The following is a 19,099-nucleotide window of genomic DNA, read 5'->3' as shown; positions in this document are numbered from 1 at the left end:
ATCTATTTCTCCGCCGCGAAAAGATGCATGAAGTAAAGCATTAAACTTCTTCGAAAGAAAACTATAAAAACTTAGGATCGAAAGAAAGTAATATAATAAAAATAGTTTCTTCAAACAGAAACATCGGAACTTATGAATGTTTTGTTTTCCAAACTTTTTAGTTGGTGAAATCGAACCACAAACACTCGATCAAGAATTTAAAAGGTCAACCAGCTGGCAGCCCAAATTAGTGAGAAAGAGACGGACGAGGGAAAGGAAACGAATCTTAAGCCAAACAATCCTTGCCCTACCTCATGCTACATGCACAGAACTTATTCGAAGCGGAAAAAAAAACTTCTATCCTTGCCGCCACGTGCCGTATTGCCCACAAACACACGTAGACCAAAACAATTGTCTGCCGGGCCGGCTGTATGTGATTGTTTTCCCGTTCAAGATGTTCTTTTTTTCCATTCCACAGAACATGAAATTGGGTCTACGGAGTCGGAGGACATGCGCAAAACAAAGAAGCAGCGCTTTTCTGCGGTCTCAGTTGCAACGAGCTACGTGGAATTTGTGTAATAAATCAATTGCGTACCAAATTAACTCTGAGTCTTTCTTAGGATTTGCTTATCATTGTTTTACGGTTGAAATTGTCGTTTAAATCGCTCGCTATGTTTTGGAGCATAACTGCATAAGTGTCAATTTAAACCTTACCTCGCGCACGGACAAAAAAGGGGGACAAACAGCGAGTCACGAGAGAGAAACCCACGCGGTGCTTCGCATGATTTCGCGTGCTTTGATAAGCAGGCGAGAGAACTTAAAAATAAAAGTACCACACTTAGCCACAGGCGAACGTGCACACGCCAGGATGAGCCGTGTGGTAGGCAATAAAAAAAATGCAGCAAACGCCGTATTGTCGCTTTCAACCCCTGTGCCCTTCCCACACATTCACACACATGCACTGTAGTAGGAAAAAAGGACGAAAGCGCGTGCGCGACTCTCAGCTTCTCGCGTTCGCCGAAGCGCGCGAGTAGGCCTTGGCTGAGAAGGTTGAAGTGACGCATTTCTCTCGCTCGGATACTTCCTCCGGAAAACCTCAGTCCCTGTCGCACCTCCCCTTGGCTGCACTTGCACTTGATAGTGCTTTCAAGATGCACAGCAAAAATGTACCGCCAAGTTGTGTTTCCGACCCCTTCGATATCCGTTAGGGGTTGTGGAAATAATTAAACATTTTTAATCAATAACTAAACCCCCCCGCGATATATTCGCGTCAATCTGTCGTTGTGTGTTAAGTTTAGAAAAATTGTAAAACTAATAAAACTAATAAAATTTATCTGAGACCTTTTAAATCATTCATCAAAGTAAAATTCGATGCCTTCACTTCGCCTTTATTTTTAAGGCACATTGGTATTCTCAGCGCAGGTAAAAGGGTTGCTTCGAAAGGAAGATCTCTCATAATAATTAAGTACTTTTCCCACAGATTGGCTTATTGATCATAGACAGCAAATTCAACCAGCCAGCTTATCCACCACTATTTTCAAACCTATCAAACAAGAAAAGTGACCAAATTATTGGGTGCTGCACGCATAAGTATTGCCATTCTTTTCTCCGTTTATCGATTTTTCCTCGACACATATGCGCACAACACCTTACGCCGACTCTGCGCATCAGCTGCGTCATGGGGATGTAGAAAATCCCTTCTCCGAACCGACATAGAAGGGTGGTTCCGGGGTGGTTGCACATGTTGACCGCCTCAAAGGGGTAGATTTTGGATGTATATTTCATCATTCTATGAATTACCAACTACTAACTAAAATGTCAAATTATCGATCATATGGAATATGAAAAAACGGGGCAATGATTAAACAGAGATTCATAAAATGTGCCTTCCATTCGGTTTAAGGTAAACCTACTATGAGTTGTGTTAAAAAACACGATTAAGTTGGTGTAAAATACAAAACTCGACGATGACATTCACAATCCTTCTGGATAACATGAACAAACAAACACACTGCTACCAACAGCGAGGAGTAAAGTAAAGTAAGGTTCACGATATAAAGCCGAAGGGGGAAAACACAAAGCCATGAAACGCCAGCCCTACGGGGTTTTGGCTGAATTCGTCATACGTACGCTCAGCACGTACCACTCGGGCCGGAAGTGAGCCGGGCTAAGCAGGGCCCTGCATGCTCAACCCAAATCGATCGAGTCGTAGAAACGCAGAAGCCATAAACCTGATTTTTGCCAACGACGCAGTAGGCTAGAGAGCATGATTTCGAAATTTGCCTCGAACCGAGGACAGATGGGACGAATGCTAAGCCGCGGTTTATTGTGAAATCTTGGATTTGATCCGGGGGAAATGGGAAATATGATGGGAATCTGGTTGGACAAGGTCGTATATGAACGTGCTTAACCACCGGAGTAGCTGAGTTTGAAGAGTTAGCTTAAGTTGGCATTGGTTTTCCAGTGTGAACTCATATGGTTTGATAAGTAACTTGAAGCTATGATCAATGTCGAAAAAATGTCAAAAATAAGTGCAAGATTTTTACAGAAGAAACATTTTTTCAACAAAGTGTAATTTGTTTGATATGATTTGAAAAATAACTACAGTCCTTAAATAATGGATGTAATATATTGACTCAGGTTTTGAGACCATAACTGTGTCATGTTTTTTATACGTTTTGCAATTCAAACCAGCACATGCATTTTATTTCGCACGTAACGTAACTTTGCATTGTTACTAAAACAGAAAGTTATGGAAAATGACACCCCGAAGTTCTTTACAAGTTTTTTAATGTTTTTTTCAAAGCACGGGGCAGGAAATGGACCGCTACATAACGGGATGCAGACCTAAGACGACTCTCTTCTCTTAGCCGAAAGTATCCTTCGGGGGAAAAAAGAAATAAACCGGCGCAAACACATACCAATCCGCAGCAGGCCTAGGTTCGCCGGATGGAAAACCGCTCCCAAGCTGCCAAATGTGAAACAAAGAGCCGGGCAACACTCACTCCGCTGAACTCGTTTATCGATCGCCTTTTTTCCGCATGCTCCCAGCGCGGTTGACATGTTGCCCCACCGTCTCTTTTCGTCCTTTTCCGCGGTCTGTGACGGGAGCCTATCTTCCATCTGTAGCAAACGCACAACACACACACAAGCAGCTAAGCAACCCCTCTTCGTCGGTTGCGCCGTAGAAACCCAACATGAAACCCTGCAGCAGGGCAGCAGACTGCTTCGATTATGCTTAGCCGACGGGCAAGGGGAAAGGTCAGAAGTTCTCCATGCACCGTCGATTTAATGCGTACGTGTCATTCTGCAAACGATGTGTTCAACGCATTTCCGTGTGTTGGAAAATCGTCCAGTGCGTTATCGAAAATGATTAAAAACAACCAGTCATTGCAGTTTACTATAAAACCATTTTATGGTTTAAAAGTGATTAGAAATACAATTAAACGTACAAAAGTGTCATGTCTCAGTTTTATAAATGCATTTCCAATGAAACTCCAACCAAGCTTGGTGCAGCAAGCCAAACGAAACTAATTGCATTGACCTAGCCATCGAGCTGCCATGCGCAACATTATTGAAAGAAACATTCGATAGGTGCTTTAATTTTGTTCTACCAAATGTAAGCCCCATCATTTGAACCGTACAGTAGAAAAACCAAGCCGGCTACGACTATCGGCCAGGACATGGACGGTGGAAGAGTATCGGCTAAGTAACCGGCGGGTACGAGCGAAACGGAAAACGCAATCCCTCGAATGAACCACATTTTCCCGTTTTCCCTCCCGAGGCTTCCATTCATCACGTCGTGTGGAAAGGAAGCGAAAGAGAGGGAGAAATGCGCACGCATGCGCTTTTCTTCCATCATCATGGGATGGGATTGCTGAAAGGTGAGGATGGGGGAAGGCCGGCGGAATTGGCGAGGCCGTCGGAGTGCAGCTGAACCATTCGGACCAGTTCGGTTCAGTCAGAGTGTGGCGTTTCCATTGAAAGCATCCTTAGCGGCTCGGGTGCTGGCGCTTAACGCGTGGTCGGAGTGAGACGGCATCCTCATCTGGCGCTCTCACTTTCGCCTGTTTATGAAGTGCCAAAGGTGCTAATAGCGGAGCGCAGAACATAAAAAAACCCAGTGTCCCCATACACGCACACCGTGGGTCGCGTTGCTGCGTCATAAAAATCACGCTAAAGTTGAAGAGCCTTTTCTTAGTGCACTGTGAAGTGAGGAGGATCTTTTTTATACCGTGAACCTGTGAGTGATGAAAGTGATTTGCCTGAATGCGCAACTGATACCCGAAGCACTACACACAGAATCAAAGATACACACAACATTAAAAGGCGCACGTAAAATCTATCAGTTAAACTGTATGCGTCCGTGGTGTGGAACGTTGACACGGAAACAATAGTCTGACGTAATCACATAGCCCCCTGCGATATTGTTCGCGGCGAGTGTGAATCAGTTAAAATCAAAGTGAACTTTTTGTGAATCAGTAACCATGACGACTACATCGGCCTCACCGGTCCAGGGAGGCGCACGGTCCTGCCGGATCGCCCCAAAGCAGCGCACCCCGAGCGAAGGAACCGATTCTGGTAATTCGCGCGAAACCTGGATCTCAACGAACAAGATACTGAACAGCAGCCTGTGCGGCCGGCGAACGAACAGCCGCAATCCGAACTTTGACTACGACGAAACGAAGCTGCTGATTTCGCTGTGGGGCGACCCGCAGGTGCAGAAGACGCTCATTACCACGCACAAGAAGCACCCGGTCATCGCGGAGCTGGCGCGGAAGATGCGAGAGCAGGGCTACAGCCGGTCGACGGAGGAAATCAACACGCGCATCAAGAACCTGAAGTGCTTCTACAACCGCATCAAGAAGGACATGGCGGCCGGTATCATCAACCAGACGACCTGGCGCCACTACGCCGAAATGGACGAAATCATCAGCCGGCCGGTGTTTGGCAATGCGCACCGGGTGCACCTGATCCAACAGCAGAAGAGTCAGGGACAGCAACAGCAGCAGCATGGGCAGGATCAACGAACGGGTGGCACGAGGGTACGGAAAGCGATGACGAGCGACGAGGGAGAGGATGAAGATGAGGATATGCCACTCGATCAGTTTCCGGTGAAGCTGGAAGTGATGAGCGACGACGACGACGAAGCGACCGAGATCCGGGCGGAAGATTTGCTCACGATCGATGCCAAGTTTCCGGAGGACAACATTGCCGGAAGTGGCGGTGGGACGTCTGGCAAGCCCAATAGAAAGACGAACGCTAACGGTCGCCATGCCGGAGCTTCAAACGGAAAGAATGGAAAGCAAACCGATGATGAGGATGATGACGACGACGATGACGATGATGATGATGAGGAGGATGACGACGAGGGCAGTGATTTTGATGTAGAAAAGTAAGAATTCTCTTTCATTTCATAATGTAAAAAGGTAATCGGATGTAAATCGGAATATACAACTTGGAAACACGTGGACCTTTCCGTAGCAAGCGCACAACTTTATTGAATACTAAAAAAGGATACACGAGAAAAGGGACTTCTGACATTCGAGTGTCAAAGTGACACTTCCCACCACGATGCAGGGGTTGCCTACTCTAACACCCCCACTCAACCGCTGCACTTTGCCAAACCTATGGCTGAACAGTTTCGCCGAAACTCAGAAGTCGGCAACCCTTTCGTCAACATGTCCGCCTGTTGCTCCGCTGTAGGGATGTATTCAAGGACAATCCGTTTGTCTCTAACCAAGTCCTTCAGAAAGAACAGCTTCACGTCAACATGTTTTAGCCTTCCAAGACCCTTGGAGTCTTCCACGATGCTGATTGTTGACTGATTATCCTCGAAATAAGTCACCGGATAATTCACCTTGCACCCAAGGTCACAAAGTAGTCGCGACATCCAAACACCATGGCAAACCGCAACACACAAAGCCGTCAGTTCAGCTTCCGTCGAAGATAGCGCCACACTCTGCTGCTTCCGAGTGATCCATGCCACAGTAGACCCAAACGTTTTGAAAACGCTTCCGCTTACCGACCGTCTATCGTTGGGGTCACCAGCCCAGTCCGCATCCGAGTACACCTCTAGCGCTGTTCCTTTACCTCTGCGGTAAACAAGGCCCACATCTAGAGAACCTTGTATGTAGCGAAGGATTCTCTTCAGATGTGTCCAATGCTCATCCGTTGGACAACTCTGATACTGGCTGAATAAGTTCACTGCTGCTGCCAGATCAGGTCTTGTTGTTTGAGCTGCGTACATCAAACAACCCACCAATTCGCGATATGGTTGCACCGTACGGTTTTCCTCTGTGCCTCTTAACAGTTTCAGCCGATTCTCGATTGGTGTCGAACAAGGTTTGCACGTCTCCATTTTGAATCGCCGCAAAACATCCTGGAGATAATTTCGCTGATGAATCTGCATCACGCCTTGTTCCATGTCGTAGCTGATATTCATTCCAAGAAAACACTTAATTTCGCCTATGTCTTTCATCTCAAATTCGTTCGAAAGGCATTCTTTCACACGCTCTACAGCCTCTAACGTCGATCCTACGATCACAAGATCATCTACGTATAGCACGATAATTGCTTTATCATTCTTCGTTGATCGTGTATACAGGCACTGATCAGTTAGGCTTCGCTGAAAACCCAGACGATCATGAATGAAGCTATCAAACCGATCGTTCCATGCCTTTGACGCCTGCTTCAGGCCGTACAGAGACTTCCGCAAACGGCACACAAGATTTCCATCGCTCTGGAACCCTTCAGGCTGCGTCATGAAAATCTCCTCCGTTATCGTGCCATTCAAAAATGCGGTGCGCACATCCATTTGATGCACGATCATTTTCTTTTCATTCGCGTATGCTAAGACCGTTCTGAGAGTGTCCAATCTAGCAACTGGAGAATAAGTTTCGTTATAGTCAAAACCATAGCGCTGACTAAATCCTCTAGCCACCAAGCGGGCTTTATAACGGCAAGGCTGACCGTCCATGCCGCGCTTCACTGCAAACACCCACTTACAGGTAATAGGTGTTCTACCCTCCGGTAGCTTTACCAACTCCCAGGTCTTGTTTCGGGATAAAGATTGCATTTCTTCGTCTACCGCAACCTTCCATTCACTCCAATCATCACGCTGACGAGCTTCACCCAGTGAGGTTGGAAGATTTTCCACATAACTCGTGGCATTTAACGCAAACGCTGCATATCCCATTGCATAATCCTTATGCCACTCAGGAGGCTTACGCTGCCGCTTCGACGTTTCATCATCAGCAATCGCTTCAATTCCCACATCGGAACTCAAGCTAGGAGCAGTTTCATATTCACCAGATTCGTTGTCAAGATCCGTGTCTCTCACCTCGTCTTCCAACTCAGCATCAGCTGATTCATGCGCCGAACCATCGTCAGCTACAGTCGTTGAGAAGAAATCATCCGGAGACACATCTTCAACTCCTTCTGTACTAGTATGACATCCTTCCAGGAACACCACATCGCGTGCATGGACTATTTCCCTCTGCTTCGGATTCCATACTCGATAGCCATTCACAGAGTAGCCGACTAAAACCCCTTTCCATGCTTTGGCATCAAGCTTACCACGTTGTTCCTTCGGAATGTGAACGTAAACACCACATCCAAAAATACGAAGCTTTGCCAAATCGGGTTTCTTGCCTTCCCAACGTTCGTATGGAGTCTTCTTGCCTTCAATCGCGTTCGTAGGGCTACGATTGAGGAGATATGCAGCTGTCTGAACAGCTTGCCCCCAAAACCGCTTGTCAATTCCGGAATCCTGCAGCATGGTCCTGGCCTTGTCTATTAAGGTACGGTTCATCCTCTCGCTTACCCCATTCTGCTGAGGCGTATGCGGAACCGTCCATTCCACCACGACACCCTTCTGCTTTAGGTACTGGTCGAACTGCTTGCTTCGGTATTCACCGCCATTGTCACAGCGCAAGCGACTGATCCGTTGTCCAAACTTCGCCGTAACAATAGCCTCATATTCGCGGAAACGATCAAATACCTCATTCTTGGACTGAATCAGGAAAACCATACAGAAATGGCTCCAATCATCCACAAAAGACACGAAGTATTTAGCGCCATTCACACCGATCGAGGTAATCGGACCGCATACATCCGAATGTATGAGTTCTAACACGCGCGACGATCGTTTCTCTTTACGCGACGGAAACGGATTCCGTGTTTGTTTACCGACCAAACAAGATTCGCAAACTACCACACTCTTATCTGAACATTTCACTTTCAGTCCGGAAACCATTTCATCGACAATTAATTGCTTTATACTGCGCACGTTCAAATGTCCGAGCCGCTTATGCCACAATTCAAGTTCTTTTGACACTCGACCCGACGTCAACATAGAATTTTCTCCGCGCCGTACACAGCAAAAATCAAGCTTATACAGCTTTCCGACCCGTGAACCACACGCGACAACTTCGGCACCGCGACGAATTTGTACTTTGCCTTTTTCGTACACCACTGTCATTCCAGCAGCATCGACACGAATAACCGAAAAAAGATTACAACGCAAATCCGGTACATATAAAACATTACGTACCACGCATTCAATTTTCTTACCACTTACGACTCGCAAAACTTTAACGTTGCCCGCGTATTCCGCACAAATTGTCACGCCATCCTTTGCTATTGCAATTTCTATAGGTTCATCTAACCGCCACATTTCGTCGAAAAACGTTTTATCGTTCACCAAGTGATCAGAACAGCCCGAATCTATATACCACTCCATTTTGTCCTGTTCTGCATTCACTCCGACAAAACTCACACTCGCATCACTTACATGCGCTTTCGATGCATTAGTGTTTCCTTTTCTTTTGTTCGGGCATTCCGACACTTTATGCCCCACCATTTTGCAGCCAAAACACTTAACCTTATCTTTCTGCTGCCAACGCGACCTAGAGCCAGAAAAAGCAGCTTCATTCCTCGTCTCACTCAAAACTGCACCTTTCCGCTTCGTTTCCTCGTCAAGCAACCGGCATTTGACGAATTCCAAGGAAAGTTGCTCCTCCGGCATCGTTTCGATCGCCGTTACTACGGCTGAATACGACGAATCCAGCGTCAACAGAAGATGGCATACAATGTCAAGCTCATCCAATTCCGCACCGGTCGCTCGATATTCACGCACAAGCTTGTCAAACACCAAGAAATGTTGCTGAAGGCTTCCACCATCGAACCGCAGGGAGAGCATTTTCCGCTTAAGGTGCATTCTACTCGCGATGCTCTTACGTTCGAAAACCTTTTGCAACGCATCCCACACATCCTTCGGCGACTTTTTATCTTGGATGTATTCCAGCTGAGAGTCATGAATCCGCGACACCAGCAGCGACTTGCATTTTCTGTCCATCTTTGCCCGCTTCTCCCGTTCCAGCTCCTTCCTCCTCTTGACTTCGGCCGTGTCTCCTGCCTTTTCCTTGAGCTCGTCCATCTCGCTGGCGTTGTTGCAAACACATTCTAAAAGTTCGTGCTCCTCCAGCAGGATCGTCATCCGGAACTTCCAGGCGGAGTAGTTGTTGCCGTCAAAGAGAGGCAGAAACAATTTTTCCGATTTATCCTCCATCGCTCGGACAAGATTAAAGCAGTGTGTTGATAAGCAATGCTAAGTGTCCTGGGCCCATAACCTAAAAAGGTAATCGGATGTAAATCGGAATATAGGGTAAAAGTACCCATTTTGGCCCACTTAGGGAAGGGTCACCACAAAATAAATCGTTGCATTAATTGTACCGATCATATCATGACAAACTGGGTATGATAATGTAGAGTAGCTATCTAAGCATGCATTAAAATTCATATTTTTTAGTTTATTTTATGTTTTCACTGAAAAATTATCAATTTCTGAACACACTTTTTGTCGCTATTTTGGCCCGCTTTGCTTCTATTTTGGCCCACCTGTGTACCAGTTTTGGCCCACCTGAAAAATGCCTTTTTTATGTGTTTTATGGTTTTAATCATCTTTATAATAATTTAGATTGTGCTATTAACTCTTACTTTTGTTAAATAAGTAAGATAAAATGTTTAATTCGATATTTTAATTTCCACTATTTTCCAAGATCACCGGATTTTCGTTTAGACAATTTCTGACAACCAGCTGTCAGTGTCAAAATGCATACAAATTTCGTTCCAATCGAAACCAGATTTCCTTGCATCTATTTTGGCCCACTTTTGCATCGAAATTAAAATTATTTCTCGTGCTCTAAAAATTCAAGTAACGTTTTGATAATTCCTAAAAACACTCAAAGCTTTAGAAAAACATTACTTCAGAATTTTTTACGCAGTGGTTGCTTATATCTCAAGGTGGGCGAACTATCCGCCTACGACATGGTTTTTTGAAAAAGAGACAGCTTCGTAGTTTTAAGCGATTTTCTCCACAAATGTTGATGCAATCGCCTCCAAATTTGGTATTTAACAAGAATAAATTGACCTCAACACTAAAAAAAATGTTAGGAGGCATTTTTATTTGAAATCATTGAAATAATTGATCTTCTTTCTAAGTGGGCCAAAATTACATACGTGGGCCAAAATACCCTCACGCACCCTACAACTTGGAAACACGTGGACCTTTCCGTAGCAAGCGCACAACTTTATTGAATACTAAAAAAGGATACACGAGAAAAGGGACTTCTGACATTCGAGTGTCAAAGTGACACTTCCCACCACGATGCAGGGGTTGCCTACTCTAACATAATGTTTACCTTTCGTTTACAAAAACACTTCCTATCTTTAATCTCTGCTATCAAATTCTTTCAGTGAGTTTAATGATGGACTAGATGAACTGTTGCTTAAAGCACAATCGAAAGGAGCACATGGATCTTCGGCTAAACCAACCTACACTATATCGTCGGCTGCCACAACATCGAAGCCGGCCAACTCGTGCGGTTTGGTAATTGAAAAGATCAGTTCCGCTAACGGGACGACCATCACGGCTACCTCATCCGCCTCATCGACCACGGCCGCTCCGACCGCCGGAAAGATCTCGGTCGTGCCGACAAACCTTCTGATGAAACAACCGACCGTCTCGACGAACCTGGCCACTCCGATACAGATTTACACCCAGCCGACGGTGAGCCTTGCACCAACCTCCATGATGGGTACGGTCGGAGTCACGAAGGTTACAACAGCCGGCAAGCCTGGACAAACCGGGGTCGTCACTGCTACACCCGGCTCAACCGGTGTCACTCCAATGAAGCTGCTGCTTGTCAACACGGTTGCAAAGGATGGAACCACGAAGCAAATCCTTACACCAGCCTCGGAGGTACCAACAATGCCGCAGCTGTTACCGGCACCGAACTATCATGCGGCTAAAATCCCACTTGCACTCCCTGGCAAATCTTCCATTGTTAGCATTCCGGCGGTGAATGTTCATGCGAAGGTGGCGGACCCGTCAAAGGACGCGGCTAACGCAAGCGGCACTCGTAAAACGGGACAGTCGGCTGGGTTCAAATCACTACTGACGCAGCTCGTCACAATCCAGCGGGAAAATTTGACCATCAATCAGGAGCGGCTGGCGCTGGAGAAGGAACGGCTCGAGTTTGAGAAGCAGTTCGGTGGATCGTTCGTCAGCATGGTGCGCAATATGAGTTCGTTCTTCTCCGGCATGCTGCAGCACCAGCGGAAGGATCTGAAGCCAAAAAATGATCCCGCGCCACCCGCGGAACCGCAAGCTCTCATGAAAAAGCCCGAGGAAGACAACCACAAACCAGAGGACGACCATTCATCCATGGCCGCTAAAGATACCACTCCTATTGAGAGCAACGGAAGCGCGTCCTCTTCTCCGATACCAGCGTCCGATCCGCTGGAAACAGTACCGGCAAGTAAAAAACGACATTCTTCGGAAAGCGACACGGTGGAGAAAGATAAGTCCGATAAGTCACCACCAAAGGAGCCGGAATCATCCTCCTCGCCGGTGCCTTCGACAAATCAAACCGTTGACTCGTCGCAGAACTCGCCATCGTCGGACATTCCGTTACCAAAGAAGCGTCGCATGATGACACGCAACTCGACACAGCATTCCCAAGTCCCACCACTAAGGATATCCACACCGGACGAGGCATTGAAAACGGAAGTGATTAGCGATAATGATGAACGTTAGAAGGAGTGTCAACGACGAATTATTTCTCGTACATTTGCCATATAGGAGCTGTAGAGTTGTATCCGGTTCCTTAAAACATTGCTTATTTGTACACAACATATTTATTTCAATTTAATTCTTTTGTTAGTTAAGAGGAATTTTCCTTCTTTAAATTTTATAGATAAAAAATTCACACTCCATGATGGTGTAAGTGTTAAGCATTATACAAAACCATTCCTCAAAAGAATTCCAAGCTTGTAAAGACACCAATAAACTATCGCGCGGGGACACTGCCCAGTGATTGACAACCCTCTGTGGCGGAGATGTGTTTCCGGCGAACCTATTTTTAGTAACAATTTTCGTACACGTTGTTCATCAGTTCCATATCACGTATCTCCATAATGTCCGTCTTTAGCCGCTGCTTGATAATCTCCCGCAGAATGTCGTCGCGGTCCTTCTCATCTCGGATGCCCATCCGGTAGAGTGAATCATCCGTTATCCGCAGCAGCGCGCGTCCCGTTATTTCATGCTGCAAATTTGCCCGATGTAATCAACGCGAAACCACCACCAAACGACGAGCTGAAGTGCAACTTACCCGTTGGAAAACATCCTGATACTGGGCGCACCGTTCGTTGCAGTGCCGCCGCAACCATTTCAGCGTATCGGCTACGGTCCACATGTACACCGGTTTCGGTCGTGCCATTTTAGTCTGACGATTATTGAAAGGAACCATATTACTACACATTCTTCGTGCTCGCACGGTGTTCCCAGGTGTGTACTAACCTTTGTTTTTGCCACCGGTACCGTTTCCTCGACCATTTTTAATGTATTTTTCGATGCAAAGAAACTGAAAGCGATAAACAATCCCGGAGTAATTTGTTTGTTTTGATGAAGCACGCTGTCAGATTGTGTTGTGCTTACAAGTTCCACAAGTTGGGCACTAGAGGGCAGCACAAAGTAAAGGGAATTTTTACCAGATCGAAAGGATTCTCCTCTTTGATTGCTTCTCTACCATTCGCATTGTTGGGAACATTAAGGATACGCTAAGGACTTCGTTTGAGAAATTTATTTAGGTTATTTTAAAATGTTACACCTGCCCAAAAAATGTATTACCATCAAGCGATTAAAAACCAACGATCCTTATATAAATGATTTCCAAACGTTTTTTTCCCTATTTTACATCATTTTCAACGCTATTGCAAAGTGTTAATTAAGTTTTTTCTTACGTAAGTCCTACCCCGCCATGGTAACGCAGAACAGACAACAAAATCGATAAAAGTACAATCGTTTGAAGCACGGTTGTCATGGCTATGCGATTAAAGAACATTTAAAACATGAGCTGGTAGAGGGAAAAACAATCGAGTTAGCTTAAGCGGTCGAAAGGGGCTTCTAAGTTGTATCAGGTAGGTTCTAAAACTTTTCGGTATTTCAGCGAGATAAAAACCACTCCAGCAAGAAAGGAAGCTAAATTTTCCCTCTTGCATTTACACCATCATATCCGAATGTCCTTTTTTGGGCTCAAGCGATCCCTTTCACTCACCTTCCTTGTGGTATATGGGACAATAACATACACGCGCAAGCACGCAAACACAATCGCCGTAGCCCGGCGCCAGTGCGCCTGTCCGCGTTTCGTGGGCTCGCGCCCCTGGAGTGACGCAACATCTGGAACTTGGTGCCATGGGGTGAGGGTAGGAAAAGCGGAGCGGCAGAAAAACTCGACCTCCCAGTGCACCACCGGGATGTGCACAAGTGCCGTCCAACCTGACGCTCGTGGACGCTAGCGAGGGTAGCCGACGCATGCGTGGCTTGCGCACCGAGTTTACCAGCTCGAAGCACACAACCCTAACCCAAGAAGGGGTGGTGTCGAGCCACCCTCGGTTTCTGCGGGAGGAAAAACGACACGTCCCGTGGAACACGCATGGGCACAAGGGCGTTTTTCACGGAGCTCGCTGGGCTCGTTTGGCAGTCGCAGTACGTAAACCACGCTGGACGCATCGCCTTAAAGCGTGCGAGTTTTCGTTCGGCGAATTTTCCTCCCTCCAGTCTGCTCATTTACGCTCTTTCTATCTTTTGTGTTCCCTGTGTGATACTCTCGTTGCCGGAAGTCGATCTCTTGCGGGAAAGAACGACACGCACCAAGGGTTTGGGTGGTAAACGCGAACAGGACACGCACGGATTGCACAGACTCGCCGATATCGATTTTTCCGCAGTTGTCACTCGCGTTTGTGTTATTTTCCACACCGCCAACTAGGAGCTAAAAGTTTAGCAAAAAGTGAGTGAAAATAAGGATGAATCGAGTGTAGGATAGGAAGTTCCAAACTTGCGCTCCTTTCGCCTAGCAGTAACGCGGGAAACCGGAACACGGTCACGGTGAATCTGTGTTAGTTGAATGCCTCCACCGCGAGCCACCGCGATTCGTTTGCGTTTGCGAAACACCCTGTTGGCGCAAAGGAACGGCCAAAGGAAGAAGCCACACCATCCCTCCCAGCAGCGGCAACAGTGGCAGAAGATGTGGGTGTCGACGAACAAGGTGCTGATAGGGTCGGTCGGGGGGCTGAAGAAGACGCACTTCCGCAACCCCAACTTTGAGTGCGACGAGACGAAGCTGCTCATTTCGCTGTGGGGCGATCCGAAGGTCCAGCGGACGCTCATTACCACGCACAAGAAGCACCCGGTCATAGCGAAGCTGGCGGAGAAGATGCGCGAGTACGGGTACAATCGGTCGACGGAGGAAATCAACACGCGGATCAAGAACCTGAAGTGCTTCTACAACCGCATCAAGAAGGATCTGGAGCAGGGCACGATTAACGAGCCGTCCTGGAAGCACTACAAGGCGATGGACGAGATTCTGACGCGGCCCGTGTTCGGCGGGGCGAACGCGGCCGGTGCGCGGAAGTCGGTTGAACCGAGCACTTCCGGTGGGTTGGTGACGCGCCGCAGTAGGCGCCATTCGGCCGGTTCGGCCGGGCCGGGGGATCTGTCCGAGGACCCGGACGACCAGATCGAGGTGAAGCTGGAGCTGGTGAGCGACGACGATAAGGATCTGCGGCCGGAGGAGTTGCTGAAGAACGCGGAGCAGGTCGAGCTGAAGGAACCGAATCTGCTCATCCCGAAGGACGAACCGACGGAGGAGGACGCCGACGATCCGAACGATCCGGACTTTGAGCACGACGGTGGCAGCGAAACGGATGACGAAAGTTCCGGCATGGATGAGGCTGACGAAAGGTACGTAAAATGTTGGCGAATTTTGGGGAAGTCAAAGCGGAAAAGAGGTCGAAACTCTTATTTGTATTCACAGTTACTCACAAAAGTGAAGTTACACTGTCAATTTTCATGTTTTATCCCTGATTTCATACAAGATTTTTATTGTAGTTTTCTGGATTTTGTGACATTAACAAAACCAAAATTATACTTGGAAGTCACAAGAAGTCTTCGTGACCTTACAGCAATTACTCGTAAATTACAAGGGCATTTTGCATTAATGTGCATATGAAAGTACCAGTGACTACTTGACTAGTTGCTACATTAACTAATACATTTTTATGAAGACACGAAGACTTTTGTAATTTTCCAATATGATATTTTATAAGATTATGTCTAGCTTAGGCAAAATATCAAGAAAAAATCTCGCTTACGGTTATTTAAGCTTACGGTTTTATGTTCTTCTACACTGCTTACTGCTTACGGTTTTATGTTCTTCTACAAGTTGTTTTTGGAAAAGTCCAGCTACGGTGGCCTACATATTTGTGGTTAAACGTTGTAATTGAAGCTGAACCGTAACGTTCGGGAGTAACTGTAGTTCTGTTTGCTTAAGATGCAAATCTTAAATGAAAACGTCATCCAAGTTTAAGCATGGAAGTCATGATCCTTTTTCATGAAAGGTTATTTTATATCTTATCTAGCTTACAACGTTTTATTAGGCCAGCACATGTGTGCCTTAAAAACAACATAAACTTTTCATTGTAATGAAACACATCAGAGGTTCAATTTTCCATGTTTAAAGAGACAAAGCCGACTGTGATGGAAGAAGCATCGAGATTGCAAAGCGTCATGTTCCCTTTTCGATACGGCGCATGCGCATACGATTGTATCGCGTACGCAAGGGACCGATGCATTTTCCCCTAACTGCGTTTAGAATAGGAAGGAACACGTTTTTGCCGGCAAGCTGAGGGAAAATGCATTTTTCAACCCCGCACGTTTCAGTGGAATATGCGAGTCGGCGCAAACGACCACGTGCTTCGGTTGCCACGTGCAACTTCGGGTTTGTGATGTTTGGGATGTTTCGACAGGTGGTTTATGACTGATTCGTTCTAAATGTGAGTTTTGCTTTAATTGCAGCGATCGTTCAACCCGGCTAAGACGACGTACGAAGAGAGTTCACAAACCGAGCAAAACTCATCCCGCTACCGGAGGCCCTTCAACAAGTGGTAATGTGAGCAAGAATCAACCGACTGTCGTTACTAGTGTCACTACCACTACGGCACCGCCCGTTTCCCGAGCGATCAAGATCATGAACTATCCCGCTGGGTCCTACCTGAAGTTCACGTCGGTGGCAAGCGTAGGCAGTGGAGTATCTACAACTGCCAACACCACGGGAATAACCACGCTGGCCGGAGGATCCAGTGCGGTGACCACTACACCTTCAAGCAAGATATCGTTGGTTCCCACGAACTTTCTACTCAAGCCGCAAGCCTCCAATCTTGGCTTTAAGCAACCGATTCAGCTCTACACCAAACCGACTGTTTCGATTGCGAGCACCACCAAACCGACGACCTCTTTGCAACCCGTTGTTTCCGTCAGCAGCGCCACCACCGTGTCGACCACGGGGAGCTCGCCCGGGACACCAGGGACTCCGATGAAACTGCTCCTGGTCAACACACTTCCGAAGGACGGTTCCGCACCGAAGCAGCAGCTCATCAATCCGCAAACGAAACAAATCTACACCACTTCCACCGGGGTTCCTTTGCAGAAAGTAACCGGACTTCCGGGATCACTTTCCATACAGCCACGGCAGCTAGTCCCAAAACCCGTGATAGGAGCGACACCGATCGGGAAACTCGTACCGACCGCAAGACCACTACCGTCGGCAGGTGGACCTCCAAAACTCGGCGGCTTTAAGGCGCTCCTAGGGCAGCTGGTAGGCTTGCAGCGTGAAAATCTGAGTATCAGCAAAACCCGTCTGATGACCGAAAAGGAACGGTTCGGTAATGAAAAGTCCGTCGCCAACTCACTGCTGGATGCCCTCGGAGAGCTCAACGCACTCCTGGTGGAGGCATCGGCTGAGCTACATCAGTCAGCTGATGAGAAGGCAAGCGAGAAGATGCACATCCAGATATCTAACGCTCGTCATGTACCGTCCCTGCACGGGCTGGCAGATCAACCGAAGGAAATATCTAGCCGCCCTGCGCTGCAGCCAGTGATCGACGACGAAGGCGTAAAAACAGAGGTGATCAGTGACTCCGAGGAAGGTTAGGTTAAGTTAGTCGATGGCATCAATAATGTGAATAAATAATACTTATTTATTTTATGTAAAACTGTACTAAGAGAGTACCATTAATTATAAAGATTTTCATAGATATTGTTTTCGCTAAACAACATTCATCGCTTAATTAACGAATCGTTTAAATCTACCCGTGCCGATATTAGCGCCACCTTGCGTTCGGTTAGCACAGCTATTCGAAATATTTTCGGCATTCGATTTGACCAAGGTAGACAGTACAATAGGGTTAATAGCTAGGATCTAGTTAATTTTTGCCCTGAAAAGACACTCAAATTGTTATTTTTCCTGAAAAGAGCTTTCGTTTAAGGGGTCGATTATGAAAATCCGTTGAAAGAATCAATAGCTATTAACAAATTAGCAGATTTATGCTTTTTAATAATCCAAGTTTATCAACCTTGTTCCCGGTGGAGTGCTGTCTCTTTTCCACACAATTAGTTTTCTCAAAAACCAGAAACTACCGTAAAATTTACCTTCAACAAAGTTGTGCGTCTTAAAAAGACCTTTCATTTGAGGGGCTTGCCGTGAAAATAGGTCGAAGCAATACAAAGTTATTAGCATTTTGGCTGAAACAGCCATTATTACTACCCAAGGAGCGCCAAATTGACGTTTCGACCCGAACCCATGAAAGTTCCATACAAAAAAACCCCTCCACGACGGGAGAGCTACCCCGCAACCACTCCGCCACCGTTTGACATACCCCTCACAATCCAAATGCTGTCTGCTCTATCGTTCCGTCCTTTTCTCTCGCGTTATGTTGCCAACAGCATAGACTTGTGTGTGTGAGCAACAGCCCGTTGAGGAATTGTTTACATTTTGAAACAAACGGTCGTGCAGTGTGTTGTAAAAGCTTGGTGTCTATTTTGTACAAGAAATCTCTTGAAAATGTGGCGGAAACCCGAATTAAAATGTTTGCGAAAGTGTGGCGAATCGAATATCGATAACAACGAAACGCTCTGGAGCGTGGATATGATCTTGGACCTTATGAAAAAGCTAAGGCAGTAAGCTTACCTAAAAATGCAAGAACATTATTGGGAACCAACCGTAAGCCATCGATCGAGATATTGGAAATAAGTGGCGGCCAGTATTGGTACCATATCGGATGCATTTTTGAAGCATTATAATTGTGGGTGTAAATAACTAATTTTTATTTTTTTGTTTTTTAGTAATGCTACACTTATTCATGGCAACATATATCAATGGATGGATTACCATTGCATAAAATTAGCATCATGGAGTTTTGCCTAATATTATGTAATATCCGTGAGATGCCGAAAGTACCAGTGATGACGAGAACTATTTTCTATTGTAGGAGGAAGCCGACGAACGTTGAGGAATCTTTACGTCTCATGGTCACGGAGATGAACAACCTCGTGGAATATGGAGTAAACATCAACTGGAAACATGTGTCGATACATCTAAGGGCCATTATTGCAGACACTTCAGCAAGAGCATTCATAACAGGTTGACTACAAAACTTATCGGCAGACAATTTCACATGTATTTAATTTTTCTTTCATTTAATTTTCACAGGTGTCGTAGGA

General features: G+C 46.3%; 3 protein-coding genes across 3 annotated transcripts; 2 read left to right on the top strand and 1 right to left on the bottom strand.

The window, feature by feature from the left end:
- Positions 1–4,466: 4,466 nt before the first annotated feature.
- LOC131269272 (histone-lysine N-methyltransferase SETD1A-like) lies at positions 4,467–12,103 on the top strand. The gene is made up of 2 exons (XM_058271622.1): positions 4,467–5,374; positions 10,738–12,103. The coding sequence occupies exons 1-2, from the start codon at positions 4,467–4,469 to the stop codon at positions 12,077–12,079; spliced, it is 2,250 nt and encodes a 749-aa protein (XP_058127605.1). The 3' UTR covers positions 12,080–12,103.
- A 58-nt stretch (positions 12,104–12,161) lies between these two features.
- Positions 12,162–12,951, bottom strand: LOC131272467 (protein aveugle). The gene is made up of 3 exons (XM_058274208.1): positions 12,842–12,951; positions 12,654–12,767; positions 12,162–12,587 (listed from the first exon to the last, which is right to left on the bottom strand). Exons 1-3 carry the CDS (start codon positions 12,875–12,877, stop codon positions 12,405–12,407), a joined length of 333 nt encoding a protein of 110 aa, XP_058130191.1. The 5' UTR covers positions 12,878–12,951; the 3' UTR covers positions 12,162–12,404.
- Positions 12,952–14,447: 1,496 nt separating this feature from the next.
- Positions 14,448–17,537, top strand: LOC131259297 (uncharacterized). Its single transcript, XM_058260753.1, has 2 exons — positions 14,448–15,283; positions 16,397–17,537. The coding sequence occupies exons 1-2, from the start codon at positions 14,448–14,450 to the stop codon at positions 17,529–17,531; spliced, it is 1,971 nt and encodes a 656-aa protein (XP_058116736.1). The 3' UTR covers positions 17,532–17,537.
- Positions 17,538–19,099: the final 1,562 nt, after the last annotated feature.

The sequence above is a fragment of the Anopheles coustani genome, chromosome 3, assembly GCF_943734705.1.
Source record: "Anopheles coustani chromosome 3, idAnoCousDA_361_x.2, whole genome shotgun sequence".
Lineage (NCBI taxonomy): Eukaryota > Metazoa > Arthropoda > Insecta > Diptera > Culicidae > Anopheles > Anopheles coustani.
The sequence above is the reverse complement of the archived record's forward strand: the minus strand, read 5'-3'. Positions and strand labels throughout refer to the sequence as shown.